This window comes from Pezoporus wallicus, unplaced genomic scaffold (assembly GCF_028554395.1).
Source record: "Pezoporus wallicus isolate ANWC-B61680 ecotype Strahan unplaced genomic scaffold, APGP_CSIRO_Pwel_v1 contig_8333, whole genome shotgun sequence".
NCBI lineage: Eukaryota > Metazoa > Chordata > Aves > Psittaciformes > Psittacidae > Pezoporus > Pezoporus wallicus.
Genome location: NW_026637037.1, coordinates 1,471,114 through 1,499,058, shown reverse-complemented (window position 1 = coordinate 1,499,058; position 27,945 = coordinate 1,471,114). Strand labels below are relative to the sequence as shown.

At 42.0% G+C, this 27,945-nt stretch overlaps 2 protein-coding genes across 3 annotated transcripts; both read right to left on the bottom strand.

Annotated features, from left to right (window-relative positions):
• Positions 1-583: 583 nt before the first annotated feature.
• Positions 584-10,297, bottom strand: RWDD3 (RWD domain containing 3). Of its 2 annotated transcripts, none has more exons than XM_057402768.1 (4): positions 9,930-10,297; positions 2,406-2,890; positions 1,574-1,689; positions 584-1,474 (listed from the first exon to the last, which is right to left on the bottom strand). In XM_057402768.1, exons 1-4 carry the CDS (start codon positions 9,964-9,966, stop codon positions 1,360-1,362), a joined length of 753 nt encoding a protein of 250 aa, XP_057258751.1. In that variant the 5' UTR covers positions 9,967-10,297; the 3' UTR covers positions 584-1,359. The 2 variants fall into 2 exon arrangements, with proteins under 2 accessions (XP_057258751.1, XP_057258750.1); XM_057402767.1 differs by lacking the exon at positions 9,930-10,297 and adding an exon at positions 8,382-8,485.
• A 4,323-nt stretch (positions 10,298-14,620) lies between these two features.
• On the bottom strand, positions 14,621-20,911 carry LOC130595757 (holocytochrome c-type synthase). Its single transcript, XM_057402766.1, has 6 exons — positions 20,773-20,911; positions 19,636-19,778; positions 18,911-19,059; positions 17,739-17,858; positions 17,131-17,217; positions 14,621-16,891 (listed from the first exon to the last, which is right to left on the bottom strand). Exons 1-6 carry the CDS (start codon positions 20,885-20,887, stop codon positions 16,693-16,695), a joined length of 813 nt encoding a protein of 270 aa, XP_057258749.1. The 5' UTR covers positions 20,888-20,911; the 3' UTR covers positions 14,621-16,692.
• Between the last annotated feature and the right edge of the window lie 7,034 nt (positions 20,912-27,945).

Genomic DNA, 27,945 nt, shown 5'->3' with positions numbered 1-27,945 from the left:
TTTTGCATTTGGTATCACAAATAGTAAAACCTACAAATTCTTATAGGTCGCTTTAGCTGCTTTTCTAGTGTACATACAGAGATATGACTGCATGGGCTGAGTATGAAACTGGAAATCACAGTGTCTTACCTAATGATTTGCCAGACCACACTAGAGGAACTAACCAAATTGTACCAGTCTTCCCCCTGTACAGCAGAGAGAAACTGGTTTACACTGTATTGATCAGTTAACAAAGAATACATGAGATATTTGGTTTTTAGGAGTGAGTTTTAGAGAGCAGTAAAGCACACGTTCAGCTACATGCTAAAACAAACTGAAATGGCATTGCTAGTTACTGACAAAGTGCCTACTACTGGACAATTTATCTAGCCTTGCTAGAGAATGGTATCAGGTAAAACAGAAACCAAAGGACATTAATTAGAAGTAAGTATCCAATTTTCCCATGGCAAACTTGATCTTGCATGACTTAATTTGTACAAAAGCTAAAGGTGAGGAAATTGTAAGAGGCTATAGAACTTACCAGCTTCTCAAATGACAGAGACTTGACAGAAGTCTTGAGAGGCACAAGACTGAAGTCTGTATATAGACTGCTCTGACATTTTAATTCCATCAAGTTATCTACAGATGCACAGACAGTAAAACCAGATCAAGCGCAAAAAGGAATCTGTCAACTATCAAAGAAAATACTACAATTGCCTTTACCTTAGGTTTTTAATCAATTTCAATTCTCCACTTAGGTGTTTTTGTGCATTTTAGAACAAGAACTAACATTCAAAATGACACTTGAAGTGTTTTCAGGCCACAAGTGACATGAGTTTTTCCTTTACATCAACCGTCTAGCATTTATAATCAAATAAATGGAGAAGGGAAAGTTAGCAGATGAACTCCTAAGCGATATTAAGAATATGTTGTCCTCATATTAAAATCTGTGTTTGATTCTCTTTTTATAGAAATATCCTCATGTAAGTTTTCAAAGCAAAACTAATCATGCTTTCCAGCAGGCCATTATGAAAAACCACCACCGTGAGACAAAACTCAAAACACTGAAAAACAGGGCTTGCAAACTGATTCTAACTAAAAGACTATTATTTTAACATGATTTCTTCCCCATTCTCTCACACTTAACCATGCAGTTATCACAATTAATTTCACATTCCTTGGAATAAGTTATCAGTACATAAAGGTCAAGAAATTATCTGTTCTTAATGTATGAATTCTCCTTCTTGCAAGAGGATGGCTACTTCCGGCATCTTTTGCAGAAAAGCTTTAATGTTGTTTGCCAAATTAGACATTTTATCTTCCATCAGCACCTGCAGTTTACTACTGGTTTGCTCAACGGTCCAGTGCTTTCTTTTAATTCTATTTCAAGAGAGGAGGCACGAACTCCAAGAAAAGAGTTGTAAGTCCTGAGTTCTCAAATTCCTTTCGCAGCTCATCCAGTGTTGAATATTCTTTGACTTCAAACGTCTGAAACCTGAAATTGTAAAACGGTAACTCATGAAGATGCCCAGATTTGTCAGAATGTAATTCTCAACTCGGTTACTTTTCTATCCACAACACTACTACATTATACCTTTTCTGTTGTGCCTGTAATTTTGTCTCACACAGTACACTAATCATTTTCTCTTTGCACTTCTTTCCGCTTGAGTCCACATCTACCTTAGAAGTTTTCTGAAGAATCAAGTACTCCTAAGTGAAAAAAAAAAAAAAGAGTAAAATATAAATGTCACCTTAGTAACTCTGAGGTTGAGTAAAATGCAAAAATCTACACAAAACATACAGGGTTTTTTTCAGCACATAGCAACCAAATTTTCAAAGTGCCCATCCCATAAAGTGCATGACAATTCCTAGTCATCAGCTTGAAGTTACATACAGTCTTCAGTGATGTAGAGAACATGAGTTTGAAAAGACTAAACATTCTCCTTTAATACCACCACAAAAAGCAGCCTAATGCAGTGGGAGTTCTTAAATACAGACAGAAGTTCAAAGCCCAGGTGTGCACCAGGAGCACCATGTGGTCTAGGGCAAGAAAAGAAACAGTAATGAGCTAGAAATATATCTGCTATTTGTTTCTAATCACAAATTTTTTGTTTTCTGAGGCATTTGGGAAATTCAGGAGACTGAACCTAGGCATATTACAATCAGGATACGCAGGGAATATAGAGGCCTAACTACAGTGGGAAGCAAAGCAATACAGGTCACAGGTCTACAGGTATCACTGGTTTCTTTCTCACAGAATACCTTTTTTTCCTTAAATACAGAATGAAGTTGCTGTGCCCTCCTATTCTCCTAATGATCAATTTGCTTCCAAATTGTTAATCTTAGAAAAACACACACAAAATATTCAGATGCATAGGTTTCGGTGGTAAATCAATAGAACTAGTCAACATTCATTGTTCCTGCACCTTAATGTTGCTCCTGTCACCCTGAAGAAGAATCAATATTATCTTGCCCATGAACATCAGTCTTCCAGTCAGCCTTAGATCCAAAGCCCATTTTTCCACAGTTCTGACGTATTTTGCCTTGGCTCTCATGTGATCTAAATGCAAAAGGAGCATCCAGATACCGTCCTCTGTACTCTTCTCTTTTGACAAAGTAGTTTTTTCATGGCAAACTGTTGCTGATTGCTTAATGACATATTTAAGATGCTGCTGTATCCAAAGAATCAGATCATGTACCATGGGTTCAGAAAGATGCTTCTTTGCTTGTTCAAGTAATTTCTCTTTCACATCCATACATTGGGCCCTTGTAAGCTGGGCTGAGCTAACAGAAATATCTGGTAGAGTCGATGGATAACTGACTGGTAAATGAAATAACAGCTTTAAGAGTACATCTGTATCCAGTAGTTCTTTCACACTGATTTGAATCTGAAATGTGATTCCATGCGTCTCTAGAAAGAATAAGAAAAATCAACATGAACAGACTGCTTTTAGTTGAAATACATATGTATTATTAATCCATGGCATTTTCTTTAACAGTTCAACTCAAGTGACTGCCAGTCTATATAAAATAAGGGGTGTGGGGGTTATTTTGCAGGGTGGGAGGTTGCTGCCAATGGCTCAAGCTAGACTTGCAGGAAATCCTGAAATGAAACACTTCCATATCATACTAGAAGGAAAGTTATTAACACATTCTGAAAAGCATTCACACCTTTTGGCTCTTTCAAAGTCTAGACAAACCAGTAATAAAGAACTGCTTCTCTCAGAAACACGTAAGTCAGCTTCTACAGCTCAACAGCAGCAGTGAGGACAACTGAAAATAGAGACTCTTCTGGATGGACTCAGCACTGCCCTAACTTTGCTCCTAGAAAAATCTGTAAAACTTCTAACACCAGTATGAGTGCAAAGCATATAGACTTGTACTGGGTATTTTTTAAGACAACTGCTCAGAAGCAGTTCCACACTAAAGAGAGACTTGGAATATAAAAAAATGAAGATTCTTTGTTGCCTAATATATAATAAAATGTGGATAAAATCCACTTAATTCTGTTCTGCCAACTTCTCTACATGTGCAACAGTTGAACTGACATAATAACATCTCTGTTGTACATCTGATCTGAGATGCTACATACATGCATATATATGCACATACTTACATACACATATGTGTATACACCCATGTATCTACTCAAAACCTGTTGTTGGTCTACTTTAGACTAGAATTATTTTCAGAGTGAAAGAGATACATACAGTATATAGCAGGAAGGGCAGAAGGCATCCTCCTGATAAATCATATATCAAAGATGCTGAATATGAAAGTTATGTATGGTAATTCCTGCCATAAAACCTTCTTGACTAAAACACGATTCATAGAAAAACAATACAAAACCTCATCAAGTGAAAAGTGGGCACAAAGATCTAACCTACTTTTGGTCCTCTGACATGAAGAAACAGGGTATCAGATAAAAGAGGATCTTCTTCAGATGTTCTCTGCTTCACCCCTTTCCTTTAAAGAAACAGCTAAAATGTCTGGTTGATTCATTCTATGAGGGCAGGAGAAGCCAGATCTGAAAGGCAGATTAGAGTAGAGCTGAGTTTCAGAGGAGCTCTTTTGAAGTGAGTTGCCTTCTTCTCCCTCTACCTTATCTTACCTTCCTTTACATGACAGTCATTTGAATTATGTTTTAGTATTGCTGATGCTGCTAACCAACCTCGGTGCTCTCTCTGATTTTCTATTTGAACCCCACTAAATAAGTGAAAGAAGCTAAAAGTGACTTGAACAGACAGAAGCACTTTAGAGAGCTTAACCAAGGGCCTGTTTCCAAACCGCCTTCCAGGGTCCTAGGAAGAACTTTTTCTAGGTCAGCGCAGTCACCAAATGAAATAAGCAAACCCTCAAAACCCAATAACCAAACTCTAATGTTACCATGAAGCAAACACCTGCAAACCATTGCTACCTAAACAGAGTCAAACCCAGTGAACTAAATTAAATTACACCCAACCATACCCATACCTACAGGCACTACACATCAAAGCCTCATTCGCTGCCATCAGGAGGTGGTTTCCAGCCTTCTAAGATGCTATGAAAGGTTCCAGATTATTTTTAAGGCATGTTTATTCCCCAAAAATGCACCTGCCTTAGAAGAGACTCCAGTTTCCACAGCATCTGGCAGCAAGCAGCCCTTGCTCCCCTGGGAGTAACTATGCACGAGGACCTTAAGCCTTCCTGTTCCAGTCTGTGTCTTCTGCTGCCCTGACAAACGTTTCTTAGTGGGCAGCAGCAATGCTCTGTAATAGTGCAGTTCCTCTGTCACTAGGGTAGGCTCGGTACACATAACCTCACACGCAAGAAGAAAAGCCTGCACTGCACCTTCTGGGACCCCCAGCACCCTCCTGACCACCATGGAGGGTCTCTAAACACACAGAGTGCCTGTTACCCACCCCCTTGAGCTGCCCCTTGCATAGGGCAGCCACACCACGTACACAGCCAAGCTGCCTTTGGCTGAACAATATGATTATATCCCTGCCTGTGAATCACTTCATTTTAAACCATGTTGCCAAGAATTGTAAAACTGCACAGCCTATAAATGAGCTGAAGAACACTACTGCCAGCTTAATTACAGTGACAGAAAAACACCTGATAATCTGATAATCCTCCTCGGGTTTTTTCACTAGTTTGTCGTACCAGATCACACCAACTCTGAAGTAACTAAGGGATAAACAGACAGGCCAGCCTTGCCCCTTTGGCAAGGGCCTCCTGTTGCAGCGATCTTATCTTTAAGCCTGCAACAATCTCACACCTTTCTCTCCCTGTGATGATGAACTAACCCGAAGGAAGCAGCGCGGCCTTGAATCCCAAGGCGTGTGTATCACCCTGAGCCATGCTCATTTACATCTGCTTCGGACTTACTTCTGACAAGGAGAATTGGTTTGAAACGTCTGTGGGGCTACAGCACCTAAAGCTTATGTCACCACAGTATCTAAAGTTTATGTCACCACCCCAGCGTCCATCCCATTTTCTGCACCAGCACTGCAGGCGCCTGGCAGAACAAAGAGCAGAGCACCCCGCATAATGAGGCTCTGGAGCAGTACCTCCTTTGTTTGCACAAGCTACCAGGTTTGAGTTGTCTTCCCAGCGAAAGGGTGATGATTTCTGAAGTAAAAGCTTGGGTATGACCATTCTGCTGGCATTTAATGTGCTAGTAAGACTGAACTCCATGAATTTTAACTCATTTTCCCCATGGCTGCATGCTTATCAGTATATTTAGCTCTAGCATCCTTGAGATTTTTTCTTATGTTCCATGTCAAGCAGACAGATATCCCCCTCCTCTCCTGCCCAAAGGCATTTTATGCAACACATGCAGTCTATTTTTACATTCAGAAAATGGCACCTTCTAACGTACACGCTTCGAATATATATTTTTATAGGAAGCTTGGTGAGCAAAGCAGAAGAGAACAGATTAACAAGTACATTATGGATTTCCATCTGTAACACTGATCTTTGTAAATAGATATGGAAGGTAAAGAAGATATGCTGTAATTAGTTTATTTAAATGCAGCAACACACTGTTTTTGATAAAAACACATTTCACATTCTGAATACTTTAATTATTCAATTTCAGAAAACCAAAGTTTTTAGCTTACCAAGAGACACACAAAAGCATTTTCCTACATTCCTCAAACCTGTAAGTCCCCAACAGCCTCCTTTTTGATGCTGTGGGTCTACACACAAATTACTCTTAATGTATTAGAGACAGCATAATGTAACAGTCTTACTGGAAGTTGCTTCTGTGTACTGTTTGTCAATGACAATTTGTATGGTTTGAAGACATAAAGCAAAGGTGAGTTAGCAGTATACAAACTAAAGGATCATGCAGCTCCAATGCAAACAAGAAGTAAATTCCCGAAGTAAGAAAACTACCCATAATCATTCTTGTAAATAATCTTTGCTATTCCAGCAGAAAACAATGGAAAACAACCAAATATACATGATCCTAACATATCATGAGCACAGCCTGGCTAAAGGCCTTGCAAGGTCACATACTATCAATATAAATACAACAGCCTGTTCCTGCTGTGCCCTTGTGGCACTTCCCTTTACGTTCCAGGAAGGTTTCTAAGCCTTCTACATCCCAGTAACTTAAGCACAAGCCCATTTTCCTGCATATGAAGCAGAGAGAAGGATGCACACATACTTCTGTAACAGCTTTGGAGGAACAGACGTGCATATGCAATGCTCAGATATGTTCACGTTTTAAAGTAAAACGTCTGTTAGGCCTGGATGTTGTATTTTCAAATGACGCCTGAAATAACAGCCCTGAACTTCTTGACTTTTAAGAAAATAAAACTCCCTTGAAACATTTCATCAGTTGGGTTTTAAAAATACAACTCTAAAATAACCCCAATCTCCAACTAAAATGGCAGAATTACAAGCCGACACTGGAGCAAGAGGTGTGTCATGGAAAGCTAGACACAAAACAATCCTGCTTTTAGATTATGCCAGTTACTTGTGCTCCATGCAGACACTCACGCCTTCATCCCTCTCAGGCTGTCTGTGCACAAAGTCCTCTTTTCAAATCACCACTTTGTTCTGTGCAAATCTAGTTCAACTGTTTTTAAACACAAGTTTGAGGTTTATTCAGTTAATGTCCTAGTGATTTTTTTGTTCAAGTGAGTCAAAAGCAGCCACGTTATTTTATACCACAGTGACTTTTACAGCATCACAGAATGGTTGAGGTTGGCAGGGATGTCTGGAGATCATCTAGTCCAACCCCCCTGCTCAAGCAGGGCCACCCAGAGCAGGGCACACAGAAACAGGTCCAGGTGGTTTTGGGATGGCTCCAGAGCGGCAGACTCCACAACCCCCTGGGCAGCCTGTGCCAGGGCCCTGACACCCTCACGTAAAGCAGCTCTTCCTCATGTTGAGGTGAAACTTGTCCTGTGTTAGTTTACGGCTATATGGTATATGACCATAAGCTAAATGTTAATGCAGTATCACAGAGAATCACATCTATCACAGAAAATATATGGTCATAGCATGTTCTCTGCAATAGCACATGCACATTATCTGTGTGTATCTACAACAAATATAGATGAGAGTTCCCATCTACTTATGCTCTTTATCTGAACAGACCCACAACACTCACATATCCCACCTGATGCTTCCTTAAGGCTGACAGTAACTGCTGTTGGAACTATTGAGATTTACTGTCCCTCGATGGAGGACCATCTTTGCAGCACTGTTGAAAGTCATCTCCTTCACCCTATGTAACCAGCAGGCAGCAGCGGATGGGAGCAAACACTGCACACCTCAGGCTCCCAACCTCAGCAAACATGACGGATGAGCCTCAGTACCCTGTAAACCCATAGCCATACCACACCGCTGAAGCTGAAGAATCTGGTACATGGTAAGAGACAGATTACCACCTTACCCCCAGAAAGGTAGAGATCACCCAAAGCTTCTCACACACTGCAGCAGCTGCACCCCTACGATACACTACAGGATAAATACCCACTCTTGTTACATGCAGGAGATGCTTGTTCTCTGACCATGGCAGGGGGGTTGGAACCGGATGATTTTTAAGGTCCTTTCCAATTTAAACCATTCTATGATTCACCTCAATAGGCTCCAGCCCATTCCCACCGCTGCCCTTCACCTACTCCAAGTTCCAGCGTGCACCGCAAACAGCTGCGATTAAGAAGCTCGCTAATTACAAACGAGCAGGATCCAATGGGATTTGTCCCCTACAAAGAGTGAGGACGCAGGGACGGGAGGGAAGGGACCCATCCTTGGCGCTGCCATTAACAGCAGGCGCCTATGCCGGCGCTGCCCCGCTGGGCAGCTCCCCGTGAGCCGCTTCCCCTCGGGGCCGGTGTGGGGCAGCGGGCGGATCACCCCCGGCTGAGACCCGGCCAAGCAGGACGACCCGCGGCCGCCTTCACCTGAGACCGCCAGCACCTCGCAGGCGTCCGGCTCGCAGTAGATGGCGGCGAGAGCCGAGAGCTCCTCCAGCGCCAGCTCCGACATGGCGGCGGGGCGGAGCCTCCTGCCGGGCCGGGCCTCGGGGACGCTGCAGCTGGCAGCCGGGCCCTTCCAGACCTGCGGCGGCCTCGTCGCACTTTGCCGCTCGGCTCCGGCAGCCTCCGGGGCACCGAGCGGCAACGGGCAGCAGCAGAGGCGGCGGCGGGGAGAGGCTCTTTCCCTCAGCGCCGAACAGAAACATGGCGGCCGTGTAAGGCGGCGCCGCGCTCCCCGCTCCGGGTGTACGGCTCCTCATGGCTGCTCTAACACACCGAGGGGAATAACCCGCCCGTCCTCGGCGTGTGGAAGTCAACGCGCGTACATACAGCTTTACCAAAACATAGGTTTACGTTGGTTATAGTCAACTGTTGTGGCTCCATAGTTCTGTTGGCTGACAGGTGTCCTCAACTCAGGTACAATCACCTCCAAAGCAATAGTCGACATCTCCGTATTACAGATAGCTTTTAAAAGGTAGGGAGGGTGGTTTACCTTTATTAGACAGTACATCGTGCTAGTTTTAGTCCCCTAAATTCTGTTCAAATAACAAGAAACATCGAAGTGCTGAGCTGGGGAATGAAGGACGTAACAGAGGGGAAGAAGACGGGAGCTACCAGCAGTGCTGCCAGGTAGGAGTCCATGCTGCCGACTGTCAGAGGAGGCTCTGCTGGAAATTAGCTTTAAAAGTGCCTCATTCTATTATTAAGAACTTCCTTGGCCTTGGTCTTCCACCCCCACCCCACCCACTTTGCATATTCCATTTTACACGTTTAAATAAAAGAAGTCGATGTAAATGTCTTTTAAATTGACACTATCACAAGACATTGAGGTCCCCATGAATAAGTTACTGCACTCTGACATTTGGAAGTCATCAAAGGAGACAGTATAATGTCAGCCTGATATTTTTCATGCTAGGAAAATATCAGCTTCATGTCAAAGATCTAAATTCCATCTTAATGTAATAAATTTCCTTGTATTCGCAGACTGCTGAAAATGCTAAATATTTAAATTGGAAATGAACTTCTACAGTTACAGCCTGGCCTTCATATTCCACCATTATTAAATTGGAGTTCAAGATCTTATTCTCCCCCTCTTTCTTTTTCCTATGGCTTCTTCAAACATTGCAGTGTTTGATAGAATAACATCAGCCGTATTCAGTGCTCTAAAAGGATGCTTTCCTATTAACGTGGCAAATACAAGTTAAGAAGAACATCATGCTTTTTAGAGTCAGCCTGTATTAAAGCAGCTCCAGCGTCCCGTCATAAATCAATACACCACTGATACCACCATTTTCCACTTTGCCTGATAAGACAAACAGAAAGCAACCTTTCATCACAGATAAGCTTCATCTTCCCAGTGTTATTTGCAAAAGTAGTATCCTTTGCTTTCCACTCACTATAGCTATGGCCCAAATCAATTAGGTGCTGTGCCGACAACCACTGATGATTTTATAGAAAACTATCTGTTTGTACCTGTTTTTCTGAGTGGTAAATAAGAGGAGGCAGACATTTTGGGGACAAAATGTAAATTTGGAACGTCTATCTACATTTTTTAACCATCATTTCCATGCCAGCCACTCTCCCATCTCAGCAACCATTACTCTAGAAGGTGTTAAAGAACTAGGAAGAGTCTAAAAACCACTGCAGTTGCCCATTTTGGGGTCACAAGACAAAGACTAATAAGGAACCCATAACCTCACCTCTGCAACACAAGTCACATCCTCCTTTTGGCACTATTGCAGGTCCTGTGTTTTCTGCTCCAACAACGCTGACAGCTCTAATGCAACCAGAAGGGTATTCTTGCCACCTAAACCTGTTTTAAACAGAGCTAAACAGCACTGATTTTTTTCAGATACCAAAGAAAGAAGCTATTATTTCTGCAATAACAGCTCTCGAGTGTTGCCGCAATAGCAGAAGTTTTCCCAAAAGTGGCTTGTACCTAAAATGGCAAAGAGAAAACCTCTAAAAATCACTCCAAATAAGCTAAAGGGCAAAAGTTTAAAGGCAACAGGAGGAGAAGCAACCCCTGTAATTGTGAGAGATTGCGGTAAAACAGAGATGATTCTCCTCAGTATTCTCAAGCACAGGTAGTAAAAAAGTTTGCAGCATCTTTTTCTTTTGCCCCAAAGCATGTTTTTTTTAAAGTTGGAATAAATACATTTAGCAAAGAAATGATGCTGCAAATTAAAAGCTGCCAATGTTTGTATGGCTTGTTCTGAGGTTAAATTCACCATTTGCATGAAGTTCTGCTCTTTGGTTCTTGAAAGCAAGCTAACGAATTCACAAAAAAAAAATCTCTATTGATAGAATATATACATAAAAATATATGTTTTTTACGTAAAAAACCCTTCTCTAATTTGAGGGAAAAAATACAAATTGGAGGAAAAATCTTTTCTATTGCTTTTCCTTTTAAGTATTTTAGAAGCAAGCTTTTCAAGGATTTGTGCTGTAGCAATGCTTTTTAAAGGCACTTGCATTTATCCTCCAAGCATAAAACTGCTCTAAGTCAGTTCCCCAAGACATTTAATCTTTTGGCAGATGGAAACTCATTTTGAAAGTCTGCTAATGATCAATTAAAGCATTAGCTGTCTCTATAGACAGGAGGTTTATGGGGTCACAGGCTTCAGAAGCTGGAGGCAAGAGCAGCAGCATGGTATAAAAACAGCTAAAACTTTCTACAGTTACCTCAAAACTGGCAAAACATCAGAAAACAAAAAACATCACTTGTTTTTTTTGGTCATCATATGTTGAAAACAAATGTGATGTTTTCTATTTCATAAGAGAGGCCATGGTTCAAACTAAGCATCAGCAAAGGCAACTGTTCTTTTAATTATTTTTCTTTTTTAATGAGGCCTAATAATCCCAATACTTCCAATGAATTTCCATTATCCTTTGAAAATTGGGTTCGCTCAGACTCCAGTCATAAAAACATGTACCCAAGCTGCAAATATGCAGCCACGTCTTGTGAGTCGTTTGGGATGAGTGGTTCACTCGTAAGCACCTCCCATATGGAGACAGGCTGAGAACATTGGGGCTGTTCAGCCTGGGGAAGAGAAGCTGCATGGAGACCTCAGAGCAGCTTCCAGTGTCGGAAGGGGGCTACAAGGATGCTGGAGAGGGACTCTCCATCAGGGACTGCAGTGACAAGGGGTGATGGGTTCACACTGAAATGGGAAGTTCAGGTTAGATCTAAGGCAGAAGTTCTTCCCTGTGAGGGTGCTGAGATGCTGGCACAGGGTGCCCAGAGAAGCTGTGGCTGCCCCATCCCTGGCAGTGTTCAAGGCCACGTTGGACACAGGGGCTTGGAGCAACCTGCTCTAGCATGAGGTGTCCCTGCCCATGGCCAGGGTTGGAACTGGATGATCTTAAGATCCTTTCCAACCCAAACCATTCTATGATTCCATGTAAATAATGCATCTTTTCACACACGCTCAAGGCCACACGTTTAGGTTTGGAGTCAAGGCTAGTACTCTGCCCACAAGCTTCTATAGAATTCAATGTACAAGTAGTAAGTCCAAATCGATGCATCTGTCACATTCATAAAAGAATTTAAGATTCTTTCTCTAAGAGTTTGGCAAGCCATTTGTTTTTCTTGAAGGAGATGCAGATAGAAGTCATTAACCATCTAATGCAAACGAAAAATGATCCTTCTTACAAAATGGACATAGCTGGTATGCCCATATGTACCTGTTATTACTAACACTGCCAAAAGAGTCAATACTTACTTGATTCACTGCATGTAGAGCTTTGCCTACAATTTACCTTGTACAAAGTAAGACAGAATAACAAACAGAACACACTTCTTTTTTCAGCAAGAGTAAAAATACATGAAGTTGCCTACTAAAACTTTGTAGAAAACTAACAATGCTATCGATTTTTAAAGAGGGCATAGGTAAAGATACTTGTGGGTAGGGAAAGGTATGATACTGAACACATAAGCACAGCTTACGAACAGTATATTCTACCCTCACAGTAAGTTCAGCTTCCACATCAAGTACATCTGCTTGTGGAACATCACTACATGGATTTGCCTCCAGGTGTAAGCAAAGAGAGACAAAGAATTAAAGTGTAATTTAACTTAGTAAATGTTGGGGACTCTTTAAAAAAGTAAAGGAATGGTGTTTCTGACAGGGGCATTTCTGCCCTCTAGGAAGAAACACAGCACTAGGAAGAGCAGTGCTCCTTAGTTTTCCAGTTCCTGCAAGTTTAGCTGCTGAGCGTCAGTAACCTTAGGATCTGCACCTCCATCTTTTGAACCTGGGCACATTAGGTATTATTCCCCACACTTTTGACACTAGAGTGAACAAACAAAATGGGAGTGCGTAAGATGACAGACTATTCATGGTGGTTTTCAGAGCACCCAGAGATCCTTTACCACTCTCACACCTTTTGGAAGCAGAACAATATTCATCATCATATTTTAGACTTTAACTAATTATTTACAGAACACATTAAAGTCCTTATAATGAATACATTATGTAAGCACCAGACTGCATTATTACCCCATTTCACACTAAACTAGCATCCCTCTTTCACACCAGAATCCAAAAACGTTAGTCTAGAACACTTTGCTTTGGCAGTAAAAAACAGTAATAATCAACAAGGGGCACAAATACCTTCTTCTCAGCAAGACAGTTTCTTCTGTAGCAAAGCAAGGCAGAAACTGTAGAGCTTAACTGAAAAGTTAGCCAAGATTGAAGCTAGCACTACTGGCATAGTATGAAAGGAAGGAGTAAAGCTGTTTCTAGGGGAGAGGGAGATTAGATAGATAGATAGGTAGATAGATAGATAGATAGATAGATAGATAGATAGATAGATAGATAGATAGAGACAGAAGAGCCCCCCTTTTCAAACTGCCTGCTAGTGCAATGCAAGGGGAAAATATCATAGGATGACTAAACATAAGCAGGAACTCCAGGCATTCCAGCATGACAAACCTGTGAACTACTCTGTAGTTACAAGGCACTTGTGTTGGCCAGAGGCATACTGTGGAAGAGCAGAGTTGGGTCAATGTTACTGAGTAGGGAGGGTGTTGTGAGCACAGCCATGCTGTGTTGGGTGCCTCTCTAGACTGGCATCACCCTAACTGCAGGGTAGTCACTATCTGCGTGCAGCAATGCAACAGCAAGAGGTCAAACCCAGGTATTTGAATGCAGAGGTGCCTCCTGCTCCAGGGAGTAAAGATCAGTACTACTCTTGTCTATGTATGTATGACCCAAGACCTGATTATGGTTGGAGTGTTAATGCAGGAGTCCTTCTCCATCAATCAGCAACAGATTTGCAGTTCCTGAGCACCAAAATATCCTTGAAGGACACATCTTCAGCTGCAGGCCTGGAGAGCAATAACTTGTTTCAACTGCAAGAGTCAAACACAATAGGTCAAGTGGGGCTTTGGCACATTATAGCAGAGCTTAGGTGAACTGTGTAAATGCACAACTGATTTAGTGACAGTGACCATATTTTCCCTTTTGAACATGCACAAGGTTAACCTGGTTTGAGATCCTGGGTTCTAAATTTCTGTTTCAGCCTGACTGGGAACCTGCTGCTGCTGCAAAATTCCCTGAAAGGGCCTGATAAGGATATATCTTCACTTGTTTGAGCTTCATGAACTCCCCACACCTGTCCATACTTACAAAGAAAGGATATAAGTTACATTAACTTGAATGTAGCCTAGACAATAGTTTTACTGCTCAAACATCCCCCAAAGGGTAAAACCACATCAACTTATATTAGTTTTTCAAGTTGACATTAGAATTCTGATCACTCCAACACCCATCTTCTAAGAAACAGTGAACTGCCAACATCAGGCATAAAGTAACTCAAAACAAAAAGGGAAAACTCCATGTTTGCTTCCTTCAGTCTTACTGCTTGTAGATATTACATTAATTTCTACTTCAAGGACTGTTAAAAAACCTTGTAATTCCTTGCATTCCTCTCTTCAGAAGCTACCCAGAATCAGGATGAATATATTTGCTGTCATATGCTCTTCTGTTGAGTGCTGCTGCACATGAATTTAGTCCTTGGCTCTTCTGTATTGACCTAAATAGATGAGTAGTATATATAAGGATATGATTAGTTCTAACAGAATACAGTCTCGTATGACACATGCAAGAGCTCATCTCAATGATTCTTACAGATAAAAATACAGTCACCAAATACCAAAGTTAAGAAAAGTATATTTATTTGTCATCAAACAAAAAGGAGACTCCAAGTGGTACATTTCATTAAGAGCAGCACAGAAAAGAGCCGTTTTCAATCCAGGCATGTGGCATGAGACACCTTTCACCAGAGTTAGCAGCTATCACAATTTCAGCATCACACTTCCCAGATCATCCAAACTCATTCTCTGGAAGCTCCTGAAGCACTCCCTCCACTGGTGTGCTTTTTCCCTCTTTAGTTGTGAGAAATACACAGTTCTGTGTGTGCCAAGTTACTGATGCATAATCCTACAACAAAAACAACGCACCTCAAAAAGAACGAGCCTCAGTCTTCACTGTTACAAGAGAGAGAAGCAGCTCTTTCACTATCAGATACACTTCATCCAAGCTCACACACTTCTCAAATCTCATGCATGCATTGCTTACTCAGATGATTTTTATTTCCCCAAAACTATTTCTCATTTTTATATATACATATATATATGTATGTATGTATGAATCACTGAAAAACAATTAAGGAGTGGATAAGGGTAAAAGTGTGTTTTTCTCTTAAGATTTGGACTTCTGGGTAGTATTTATTCCTACCATGCAGGACAGCTGGTTCTGAAGTGGGAACCATTCATCTCAACCAGTACCCTTAAACTATAGAAGCTTTCCTGCACAATTTTTTCCTAAACGGCAAGTTACTTGACTGGAACATTGAGGAGCTTTCCCCTCAGTTAAAAATAGCCACTTTCCAAATATGAAAGTACAGCTGGTTCCCTGTTAAGGTTGGGAAGTTTCACGTAGCTTCTCCCATTTGAGAAGCTACAATGTGAAACTCTCTTCCATCTTCCATTCCCAAGTGTTTTGTGTGGAAGACTCATTCTCAGGAGCAATCTATGCTGAAAGGAAGGAATCATTTAAATTTAGCGGCATGTGGCACCTGAAATTTAGCAAGCCATGCAAATTTAAAGCTATTACAGTGGAAGTCTTATAAAAAGTTAAGTTTCCCTTATTAAGCATGAACATTAATCAAATCTTTAAGCCACACAGCATTAACACGGATCACTCTTAGGAAACCCTCAAATCAACCTTATTCCTTGGCTTTCTCAATACCCTTTTAGCCAAGTTATGCACACATCTGTAAAATCCCTCACTGCAACCACTATGCAGAAATATATAGGACTGTGTAGTCATACACCTTTGTGCAATTCTGTAGTATAGAAAAACCCCACACTATGGTTCAGTTGATGAAGGCAAGATGCAAAATAAAGATGCATCACACAACAGGTTATTTAAATAAGGCTTAATTCTGCCCTGAACTTATTACATGAGACACACATTAAAGACATGAAAATATTAAGAATACTCTTTTCTTACATCAGAAACCAAATCTTTTAAATACTCAGAATAAATAGCCATTAAATATTAATTTTATCTCCTTTTAGAATAACTGACACTTTCTGCTTCTAACAAATGTTCTCTTGTTCAAAGACAGATTGCAGATTAAGGCATGAGTATACCCTCCTTATCAATTTAGCATACCTTCAAAAATACTCCTACTATACTTCTTTTAACACAATAAACTGGACTAAAGTTTTCTGAGGAAGCACATATTTGAATAGGTAAAGTGCCCATGTGAAACAAATAAATGGTTTTATACAGGTAATAAAACATGCAGTTTGGAACAGTCCCTTTATTCATCATGTCAGTATCCAAGTACTGAACTATGTTAAATTGGTTTTGACATTTCCAGTTTTCACTATGTAATACTCAGAACTCCAGTCAGGCTCAGGTAGTTAATGGATGTGGTGCAGCACTGGAGTCAGGAAATGAAGGCAAGCTTTCTGAGCACCTGTGACAAAGTAAGAATACCTTCCCCAGCTCTTAAGAAAATTAAGATACAAGTTTTTGCTACTATCACTTTATTCTTTCAAAACAACGCATTTCCCCACCCTCCCTTCCCACCACCCAAAGAACAGTGGTGATGACAAAAACATCAACAGTTGCATTGAACTCCTATATCAAGTCCTAATATTCACTCATCCTTACTCTAGGAGAGTGGTTCACATTTTGATTACACACCACAGGAGTAGTTAGGAAGTCCACCGCCACCAAGCTACCTTCATTCTGTCCCATACAGCTGAGAGGGAGTCAAAGGCAGGGCGAACATCCAGGATAGTGAACTGGTAGTTCTTGTCTACTGCTCCACCATCATAGTAATCAATAACGTATCGCACTTCCTTTCCACATCGGTCAACAATCCAATCATGCCTGTCGAAGGGAAGTTCGTATCTGGAAAGACAGAGAATGGACCATGCAGATATATTAATGGATATTATGAAGCAGGGAGATGGAGTGGAAATCCTGTTTGAGTTTTACTTATCCAGATACTGGCATAAGATCCCCACTAGTACTTCTGGTAATTAGAACTTGCAATTCCAGTTCTGAAACAGCTTAATTCTACACCATGTTTTCAGACACATCTCCCAGCACTCCCACCTCAACAGAAGACCTGCCTCCTGCCCACGTACCCCATCCATGAACGTATTCTGGCTCTTGGTGAATACTCCTTTGCTTTGCCTCCAAACCGCACCAGTGATGGTCCACATGGACATTCCCTGTGTAGACAGTTCATAAAGAAAGTGTTTAAACCACTACGGCAGTTTGGTTTAGTAACAGAAAAACCATATAGGAGAAAAAGCAACAGTAAAAAATTAATTACAAGTGATCTAAACCACCATCTTAACATTGGAAAAGCTCCCCACTTTCTGACAGCACTTACTGCTGGTATGATACAGAACCTTTAACATGCTCCACACCATCATTCTGATTTACCTACAGAGCACTTCTCAACAAATCTAATCCACAGATTCAGTAGATGAAAGAACAGAAAACCACAATCTAAACCAGTGTAACACAGATCATGGAATTCCAGAGAACAATTTCTACATACGGAATGCTTAACTAGTCTGTCTCTTCTAGGAAGAAGGCCTGTCCTGACCTAAAAAGTGACTGGTTTACAAACTTTTAATCAAAATTTACATCTCATACCTTTTTGATAACATAAAGTCTATTCTCCAAAACTTACAAGACCAAGAGCTAAACCAAAGGATTTGCTTTTCATCCCCTATGTACATACATAGCATGGAGAGCTTCCCATTTCAGAATCTCCTTCCAGGCTTGCTCATTATTTTGGTTGTGAATCTTAATAATGTTGGTCATGTCTTCACCTGTTATGTCATCATCTTTCCACCTCCATCTGAGAGAGAAGCATTTGAGAACAGCTTACAAACATTACAGTGTAACTACTCCACCTTCCTCCCTTTATCTAGAGGGCTTTTGAATCAAGAGGTTTAAGGTTTTATGCAAAGACACAAAGCAAGTAGGGGAACTTCTGGCTCATCTGCTTAAGCATCTTGAGAATCACTATCAAAGTTACCCCCATCAAGATCCACAGATTCTAGGGAGATAAATTAACATCTTAACGGGATCAGAAACTTATCAGAGTGTGCAAACATCAGCACATCCATGGTATTTGTAAAAATGAGTTGGAAAAATCCCACTTGCATTCCTAATGCACACAAATCCTGTATCAATACATTTTGCATACACTTAGAAATGCCTTTCATCTCTCCAACCCTGCACTATTAACTACAGGCGCATTTGCTTTTCAACAGGCGTAACACTAAAGACATTTAAGTGTTTACAGAATTGAAACTTGGGTGTTCCATACAGACTGCTATATTGTCTTAAGAACACCACCGATACGCAGAACAAATTACTACTGTTTTAACCATAACCATCTTTAAAGTTGATCTGTTTGAGAATGACAAACAATTACAAAAGAGTAAGAAAACAGCAGCACAGAAGGCTTTCCAAACCACAGGAGACATTTATCATTCAGATCTTGCCTACACTGAGGTTTGTTTACTGACTGAAAACCTCTACTTGTCAAACCATTTCCACACTTTTAGCATCTCTGCAAAGTCAGATTAGATGTTCTCACAATCTTTACTATGGGTTCAAAGGATTAGCATGAAGCCAACTGAGTCTGAAAGCTGGCAATCACACAGATTCTCTACACCTGTGCACTGAGTTGTGGCAGTTGCCTGGAATGCTCCATCATCTTGCTGCTCACTGGAGGAGACGTGGCCTTTGAGACCAGCTCACCCTTTAAAATAAAGCTGTGTATAAAAACAATCATTTAAGAGTTCACAAACTCTTCAATAATACTGATTAATAATAACTAATGATATTCCTTCATGAATTTCAGACTCTCACATTCCATCTGGTAACTCAGAGTGTATTTACCCTTTTCTTAGCATAGCATTCCAGAACATTTGCTCTGAAGGGTAGACCCATTTCTTGTCAGAATGTGCTCTAGGAATGGAAGATTCTTCTCTAACAGTTGACAATGGAAAGGGTTGACCTGGGGATGGCTGCTGATTAGGAGGAGGCATCTAGAAAACAAAGAGAATCAACAACAACCTTCAGTATGAACATGTTCTTATGTTACGGTGTTTGAAAAGAAAAAACAGAATTAAAAGCACAATTCATCAGCTGCTAAAAAGATTAAGTTCAGCCTTTATTTAAGTCTACCAGAATTACCTTTCTCTTCTGCAGGAGAACTCTTTGGATGAGTTCATCACCTGAAAACCTAAAGGAACCCTTCAAGTTCCAAAAGAGTAGTGCTTTCTATAAATCACAGAAAATCTTGGAGAGACCTGAACGAGAGCTTACCCATACTGCTAGCACACAGAACTCACTGATGCAGCACAACAACCATGCATATAACTAGCAGATAGAAAACAGACAGCAAAAGGTATTCACAAACTGGAAAAAGATGTTAATTTGAAGAAGAGGATGTTAAAGAAGGTCTAACGTGGTCTGATTGAAGTATTTGCATACAAAATGAGAAAAAAGCAGTGTTTAAAAAGTAACATTATTTACCTTGGACAGTATCACCATTAACATTTTGGGGAGGGTATTTCAGAACAAACAAGACAAAGAAAAGAGTTGAAGCAATCAGAAGTTACCATATTGCTAGGATCTATGTCATTGTTCATCTGAGATGCACCAGTCACTGGACATGCTACATATTCATATGCTCTTTCTTGATGTGCAGGAACATCTGCGTTCTCAGTTCTATGATCAGGAGTCTTCATGTGCATTGGACACCCTGAAATACAGGAAAAAACAGGATGTATTTTGCTACAAAGGAAACTAAGACATGACAAGGAAGTGGAAAACAGTTCATTGAACGCTCATGTTAATGCAAATCGGTATTTCACTTTTCTTATGAGCTTTGCCACAGTTTAAACTGTTCTTTCCTGTGTTTTAGGACCTATCACCATGGTAAGATCTAGGCTTCTTCTGCAGTCCTTGAATACTCGATCCCCACCCCATGGTGGCCCCTATACTGAACTGTTTGTAGCTAACATTTCCACGGCAGTGCTGAATGTGCCAGTGAAAGAGCTGATGTGCTCCTTCTCCATCCACCTCACTGCACCCTTCTGCTGCCCCTTCCCAGGTAGTGACAACTGCCTGCTGCCAGTTACCATCTCTGCACAACCCTGGCCCTTTCTGGGTGTGTGGCTAGATGGGAACAGACTGCAGGACCCCTGTGAAACGAGACAGTTGCTGTGAAACCCAGAGGTTATACAGCAAGCACCTCTGGAGATCACCCAGTCCAACCCCTGCCACAGGACACTGTGTGCAGGGCACACAGGAATGTGTCCATAGTGGGTTTGGGATGTCTCCAGAGAGGGAGACTCCACAACCCCCTGGGCAGCCTGTGCCAGGGCTCTGACATCCTCACGTAAAGCAGCTCTTCCTCATGTTGAGATGAAACTTGCCCTGTGTTAGTTTTTGGCCATTTGCTCCTCACCCTGTCGCTGGGCGCCACTGGAAAGAGTCTGGCACCATCCTCCTGGCACCCGCCTTTGAGCTACTGATCTGCATTGATGAGATCCCCTCTCAGGCTGCTCTTCTCCAGGCTAACCAGTCCCAGCTCCTGCAATCCCTGCTCACAAGAGAGATGCTCCAGACCCCTGAGCATCCTTGTTGGCTCTGCTGGACCCTCTCCAGTAGCTCCTTGTCTCTCGTAAGGAGGAGCGCAGCACTGGGCACAGTGCTCCCCGCTAAGAGTTTACTTAAGTCTCAACAGTAATTACCAGTCATCTTTTCCTGATGCATCGGACATTCTGAAGGCAGCGATGCCGTGTGATGTTGCTTGGATGCACTTGGTGCCTGAGCCACCGCAGCCGGGGAGGATGCAGACAAACCCATGGCTTCTGCACACTGGGTCTTCTCAGACCGGTTCTCTCAAGGACAGAAAACACATCCACGTTACAAACTGCACCGGTGCGGCTCTGCATCACCAATTACACAGCGCTTTCAGTAACGAACACCCAGCGTTAATAAAGCCCCACACCGCCTACCAGGGCTGACAGCGAACGGCACCGGGCCCCTGCAGGGGACACCCACGGCTGCGGCCTCCCCTCACGGCCCTGCCCACACCTGAACCCCAACCCCGCCAGGCCCAAGGGGCTAGCACGCACCGCACCCGCCCGCGGGAAGCGCCTCAGGTAAGGCCGCGGCCGAGGCCGCCGCACCGATCCACCCGGCGGCCGCCGGCAAGGTCAGGCCCGCCCCCTGTCTCAGCGCGCCCTGCCCAGCGCCCTCCTTCAGCGCCCGCCTCCCCAGGAGGCCGCTCCGCTCCACCTCACCTCAGGTCACCCCGGTCCGGTCCGGTGCGGTCCGGTCCCCCCTGGCCGGCCCCGCTCGCTGCACGACACCCTCGCGACAGCCGGGCGCCCGCTCCGCGCCTGCGCCTGCGGGGAGGGGCTGAGCCGAGCCGAGCCGGGAGCGGGGCGGCCCCGCTGCGGTAAGGCCGGGGGCGCCGGAGGCCTGTAGGAGCGGTCGGTACCTCGCTGTGCGGTGCGGGCGGCGGAGGGAGCGCAGCGCGGGTCTGGTTCCGGCACCCTCAGGAGCAGAGCCGCCGGGTCAGAACTAATGTTCCGGAGCGAGGGTCACCTTCAGTCCTTACGGCGGCAGGGCAGGCATGCTGGGGTGTGACTGCGAAATCGTTATCCACATGCGAGTAATTCGTAACGGGGAGTTAATGCCTATAAGCTTAAAATGTTCTTTAAACATCGGCTAGGCAAGAGGAGCGTCTCAGCTGCAGGATTCACTAATAGTGCCTCACCTCAGTGCCAGAAGGTGCAGTTTAACCATGTGAAATGCTGTGTAATGCTTGGCGAGGCAGAGGATGGAGCTCAATCTGCATCAGAGCGAGGAGTGCATGCTCCATCCATCCACCTCGACTAATGGGGTAAAGAGCCAGCTCTGCAGTAACAGTGCGTGCAGACCCTGCAGGGGTCAGCCCATGCCGCGGCCTCTGGAGCTGTCAAGTGCAGAAGGCACAACACAGACATTCGTTATAGGTATGTAACAATTAGAACTGATCCATCCTGTGTCACTGGAGGGATTACAAATGACATTACAGTAGGAAGGAGCTGAGGCTTCAGTGAGTACCTGAACTTGGGATGCAGAAAACCCATGTTTAAATCTGGGAGAGGCATCTCTTGCAGCCTCTGTATCCAGTCTGGTGTAAAGGAAAACCAGAGTGATTCTCTCCCATTTCCCCTGAGAAAGGCCATGAAGATTAATGGCGATGAACTCTAAACCCCACTGAGGCAGCTCTACCCAGCACTATTTCAAGTTACACAACCACCTCCATTAAAAAGCTGCTTTCGGACATTCCTCGAGTGCTTTGAAGCCCATATTCACATCCCACCTTTCACAATCAGATCTTTCTCATCAACAAGGACATTGCCATTCAGGGTGAACAGGAGATAAGAGCACAAGTATAAAGCTGTACGGGTGCTGTCTCCCTGCTTTCCACCACCACACTCCATCAGAAGTGACCACTGCTTGTTCCAACCATTGACTTGATTAATCCCTGGCTAGATCAGAGTTTTTGCCCTGTGTAGGCCAAGCCAAGTAACAAATACCTTTTCCTGAGCATAAAGCAGAGCAAAATAAGATGCTCAGACCAGCAGTCCACCACCTCCAAAGAAAGGAGATCTGCACAGTGAAGATTAAAAACAATGAAAAACTGCAGAGTCATCACAGCAATACAAGTACAGAAGCCACAAGTTTTCAGCAAGAACACCAAAAAAAAAAAAAAGCTGAATTTGGGAGAAAATGAAGAGCACCTTTGCACCAAACATTACACAGAACTGGATATACAACATGCTTTCTGTATCCTACAATCGAGGGAGAGGCGTCTCTCACACCTGAAGCAAGAGCTGCCGGGTTAAGAACGGCTCAGTGAAAGGCATCCCTTGTTCCCAGCCATGCTCAGGGCTTCCTTCCCACTATTGAGTGTTGAAGGCTGCCCAGTGCCAATACAAAAGCCTCCCATGAGCATCCACTGTCCTTCCTCAACCAGTCAGAAATCTGCCCCCAGATACCATTTCCAGACATTCCCAGTCACTTCCAAATAGAGGGGGTGGTTAGTGAGTAGTTTTCTACGCTAAAAGTGTAAAATTATTACCCTGTAAATGGAACTAAATGTCCCTAAAAGATGAGAGGAAAACAGTAAAAAGCACTGCAACGTTTTGTGTTTTCTTCTAGGGATTGAACTACTGCATAATACAAAAGAAAACTCCAAGAAACTTGAGCAATTCCTGTGCTTGGAAGCCAATTAAAGTTACAAACCAGCACCAGTTTCATCTGAGGATGCTCAGAGGAGTTTCACCACGCAATTCACACTTCCCAAGCGTACGTCCATGGCACATCCAGAATCTGGGAACGGCCATATTAAGGAACTGAATTACCCATCTTAGAATTCAGTAAGGGATTGTGTAGTGCATCACGTTATAATGTGCCGCAACAGTAGCTCTTTATCCCCAAAGCCTTCAGACAAGTGTCCAGTTTATGTCCTGAAACATGTGGCTTTGCAATACAGTGCAATGTAATTATACTATCCAATATAAGAGGTTTTCCTCAAAACACAACAAAACTTGTAGTTTAAGGTACATTGCTGGTCCATTTCAGCCTTTAAAAGACTTCAGGCCTCATGTTCCCTCTCCATCTTCTTTTAAATCAGAAAGAATGGAGCATGAGATTTCAGGTTACCATATAAACCAGTTGTTCCTGAACTCAACCCAAAGGAAGATGTTCTCTCACAATGCATTCATTACAGGTACATAAGCCATCAATGTATTAAGACAGACAAATTCACAGAATAAGATGTATTCCTTTCCTTTATTATGAAGTACCAATATCTTGCATACAACATGCAATTTATTGCTCATTGACATTATTGCATATATCAAAAGGGAAAAAAACCATAAGCCAGTATCATTTGAGGCAAGCTCCTAAAGTGTTCAAACAAAAGAGAGAAATGCTTTACAGTATCACTGAAATGCAAACAATTCCGGGGGGTTACTAAAAGGAAATTGAAACCCATAACACTTAACCATTTGCCTTACTATGACTGATGTATCACCAATCTGCACAAGTGTTATACTGCATTTTGAACTTCTTGTGCTGTGGTAAGGACTGCTACTACAATCAGGCCACATTCCTATCTGACAATAATAATGTGACCCTGATTTTGTGACGGTGTTAGTATTTACTGCAAACCAGATTGTCCAGACTTAACCAGAATTCATACAGTTTTCATCCTTGCTCTGCATACGAGTTAGATGTATCTCTCAAATTGCTTCTTAGAAGATTAAATAAATGCTTTTGACTTGCAGGCTCAATTACTCATGCCTAACTTGTAACTCATTTGCTCTTTGTACGTTGGGTTTGTATCATGTTAGCTGTGCTTACCTGTTAAATTATACTAAATATATAGCCAGTATTAAAGAAAACACTGTTTGGTATATGCATGCTCAAAACAAATCCAGGATATTTGGATGTGTGCATATTAAGTGTGCAAATTATACAGCCGAGCTCACAGTTAGCCCTTTTGCTCCTCTCCCCCCAACATATGCTGGATTTCTCTTGTGACAGTGAATAGGGTTACAAAAAACCAACCCCATCGATTCTGCACTGCGTTCAAAATGCTGTGTTCTGCATTACATTAGTGCTGATATTTAAATGGTGCTATCAAACCTAGCAAAGTCATTAAAACACCAACATTTTAAAACTTAGAAGACAAGTCACATGCAACATGTGCCACTTGGGTGCAGGTTCTCAAATACTTACATATTTATAGGCTCATACAAGCACATCCTGTCCACAAGACAAGTACAATGTTTGACATCCCACACACAGATCAAAAAGTAAGATACACTCTGGAATATCTTATTTGCTTTTCTATTTTCAGTTTCAATAAGAAGGAAGTCACAAATAGCACACTGAATCATGATGTGTTTGATACCAAGCCATGCTGAACTCTTCATAGTTCGCGCTCTTAGAGACATTTCCCTTACAACTAGATTAAAAATGGAAATACTTGGGTATCATCAGATGCCCGTTCACTGCAGGACATCACCAAATGAAACTGATCACAGAAGAGATTTTGCCAAAATACTTCTGACACCAAATGACACAACTGATTCTTCAGAGCTACCTTCCATTCTTTACTGAGCTATAAAGTGCTTGGTTACTACAAACAGAGCAAGAACATCAAAGGAGGTAGCTAGTAGAGATTTGTAATGGGTAACAAACCTTACGAAGTGTTATCAACTCAAAGCATGATTTGATGCTTAATCCCAGAGCAATAAACATCCCAAGCAGCACATCTTCCATCTTCTCTACCATAAAGAGAACTTTCAGGTTGCTTGCAAAAAATCCTAAGACCTTCACCTGTCCAAAAAAAATGAGATTTTATGCAAGTTTGGATTTTCAGAAATATTGATGGCTAATTCCATTTGCCTGCTGTCAGGATCTCAGCAATGAAGTAGTGTTCTTTTTCCAGCCGTCAGATATATTCCACAGACAAAGTAACTCCACCAGGAGCAAATCCTCCCTCATCAAGTTCCTTGTAGCCAGATATGATGTTGTACAATAGGCTATTAACAAACTGAAAGGGCTGCTTGTGCTTTTCAAGGTCTTCTACACTTGCACTTTTCCATCTGACAACTCTAGCCCCTTTCTATTTGCTTTATCGATGGCTTTCACCAGCAGCCAACACAGCACCAGGTCCTAAGCTGGAGTAATGGTCAAGCAGCCCTTGATTTTCATCTGAATGGCTCAGCAGAAGCAACACAAAACATCATTTTAACAAACTTCTCTATTAAATGATCTTTTAGGGAACTCTTATGTACATAAAACAACACAAACCCACAAGAAAAGCCCTCTTCGTACAGCAACTCATGGTCTATTTTACACAGTCAGAAAACATTAAAGGACAACGGTTCATTTTCCACTGTGAGCAGAGAGATGGAAATACCCAAACCTTTCTGCTGCGCATCGGTCTGCTGTTGTGCCAACCACAGCAGTAGGAAGACACCTGGATCTCTGTATTTGTGCTCACAAAGTCTCCTCCATTTCTCCTCTGTAAACCTGCCTGAACCCATTTGCTCCCTGGTGTGAGCTTCTATTCTTCACTTAACATTAGTTCTGCAGCCTGAGTAATCTTCTCCCAGGATATGCAAAGTAAAGCTGGAAGCCATTATCTTCCAGGCAGTGGAATTCACTTCATTTGTAATAAACTTTAATACAAAATTTGGAACTGTTAAGAATTCCTATATAAAATCAGCTCCCCTCATTTTCCTGTGCATAGGATATCTTTCATTAGTCAGAGTCTATTTGTTAGGCAATTAAGCTGTTAAATTATTGAGCTCACTCAAGACAGCATTTATTTATAGAGGTAGAATAGGCTCCAGAGATGGAACTCTTCCACTGAAGAATGCACACAGATAACCCCTGTAGTGTAAGGCCCTTAACTTCATGGGCATCAACTAGAACACTCGCCAAGGAAATTAGTATTTGATGTACATTTCCTCTCTACAAGTATCCACGAATCAATTATGAAAGCAAAACTTGACCTACAACTCCACGGTAGTAATTCTGGAAGTGGCATTTACTCAGCTTTTGATGATAAAATAAAGCCATAAAAAAGGGGAACTTGCAGTCCTGCATGCAGCCTTACCAGTACAGACTCTCTCATGATCGTCGTGCTGATTTTACGTCACCTGGTACCCAAGAGTGTAAAAGAAAAGAAAACCAAGGTATCCAAGCATCTTTTACAGGAGGAACTCCTTCCTTTTGATATGTCCATCGCAAAGACACCTGGTGACACACCACAAGCTGCTTGTAGACAATGCAGCTATTAAAACAGAGAAGTTTTAAGCCATTAATAACATTACATTCTAAAGGTAGCATTTATTGTGATGCTACTTATCATGCATTTACTTTCTTGCATTAAAAAAAGCAAAGACACACACTTGCAACATTAAGTTTCAGCAGTATTTCACCACAGCTTTTAAACTGATAAAGTGCAATTAAAAAATGGGTGCTGCACCTCTCTAATTTGCTGTATTATAAGCTTTGAACAGCAGGTAAAAAGTGCTCTGTACTCATGTATTCAGTACACAACTTTGTAGCCTGTTTACTACATTCCTTGCCAATACACAAGTGTTAAGAACTTCCTTCAATAGGAAGTTGTCTCCTGACACACAGTAGATGCATCAGGACAGAACTGCAATACATTTTAAAGGAAATTTAATCAAATGTAGGAGCTTTAGACCTAACAAGTTGCAAAATACTGCTTTCACTACACTAATTTTGTCCAGCAATCCAAAATACTACATGTTCTATAACATGTTATCCCTTGCCCTTCCATTCTGGATTGTTGCCCAAAGTGTATTATATTGGGGTTCGGGTTGGTTGGGTTTTTTCAATCTGGTTTTAACATAATCTTATTACAGCTTAATTTACATTAGTGTCTTATAAGGGAAAAGAAGTATCTAAAAGTGACGGAAATTGAGCATTTCAATTAATGTTCTCCACTGAAAACAAAGATACTGAAATATTAAAGATTATGCTAAGAAGGGATGAATTAATTTTTTTCATGAGTTACCACCTTAAGAGTTGCCCCAAATCACCTTACCCATGTTTTTCATCCTGCTTCCTGAATAATGGAAGCAGAAGGAACAAGCTAATACAAAACAATTCCCTCATCTAGTGACTTAAAAAGCACGAGAAAATGAAGTATTTCACGTACACCTTTAAATCCTAAAGGTGACAGGAGCACAGAGCCTTTATATGCAGCCCAGATTGTGCATCTCATACACTGAAATCACTAGTTTAAAAGATACCAGGTTCTGCAAATCAGTGTAGAATGGAGTCTTTCTTTCAGCACAGCAGGTCACAGAATCTCA

What these genes read in the sequence shown, in the direction of transcription:
- LOC130595757 (XM_057402766.1), bottom strand. Translation starts at nt 20,887, where the DNA reads ATGGGTTTGTCTGCATCCTCCCCGGCTGCGGTGGCTCAGGCACCAAGT. An exon ending in GCATCAGGAAAAGATGACTG is followed by an intron (nt 19,779 to 20,772) that starts GTAATTACTGTT and finishes CCTGTATTTCAG; the next exon opens with GGTGTCCAATGCACATGAAG. An exon ending in ACATAGATCCTAGCAATATG is followed by an intron (nt 19,060 to 19,635) that starts GTAACTTCTGAT and finishes TTTGTTTTCTAG; the next exon opens with ATGCCTCCTCCTAATCAGCA.
- RWDD3 (XM_057402767.1), bottom strand. Translation starts at nt 8,466, where the DNA reads ATGTCGGAGCTGGCGCTGGAGGAGCTCTCGGCTCTCGCCGCCATCTAC. An exon ending in GTGACAGGAGCAACATTAAG is followed by an intron (nt 1,690 to 2,405) that starts GTGCAGGAACAA and finishes TTTTTCACTTAG; the next exon opens with GAGTACTTGATTCTTCAGAA. An exon ending in TTACAGGCACAACAGAAAAG is followed by an intron (nt 1,475 to 1,573) that starts GTATAATGTAGT and finishes TTACAATTTCAG; the next exon opens with GTTTCAGACGTTTGAAGTCA.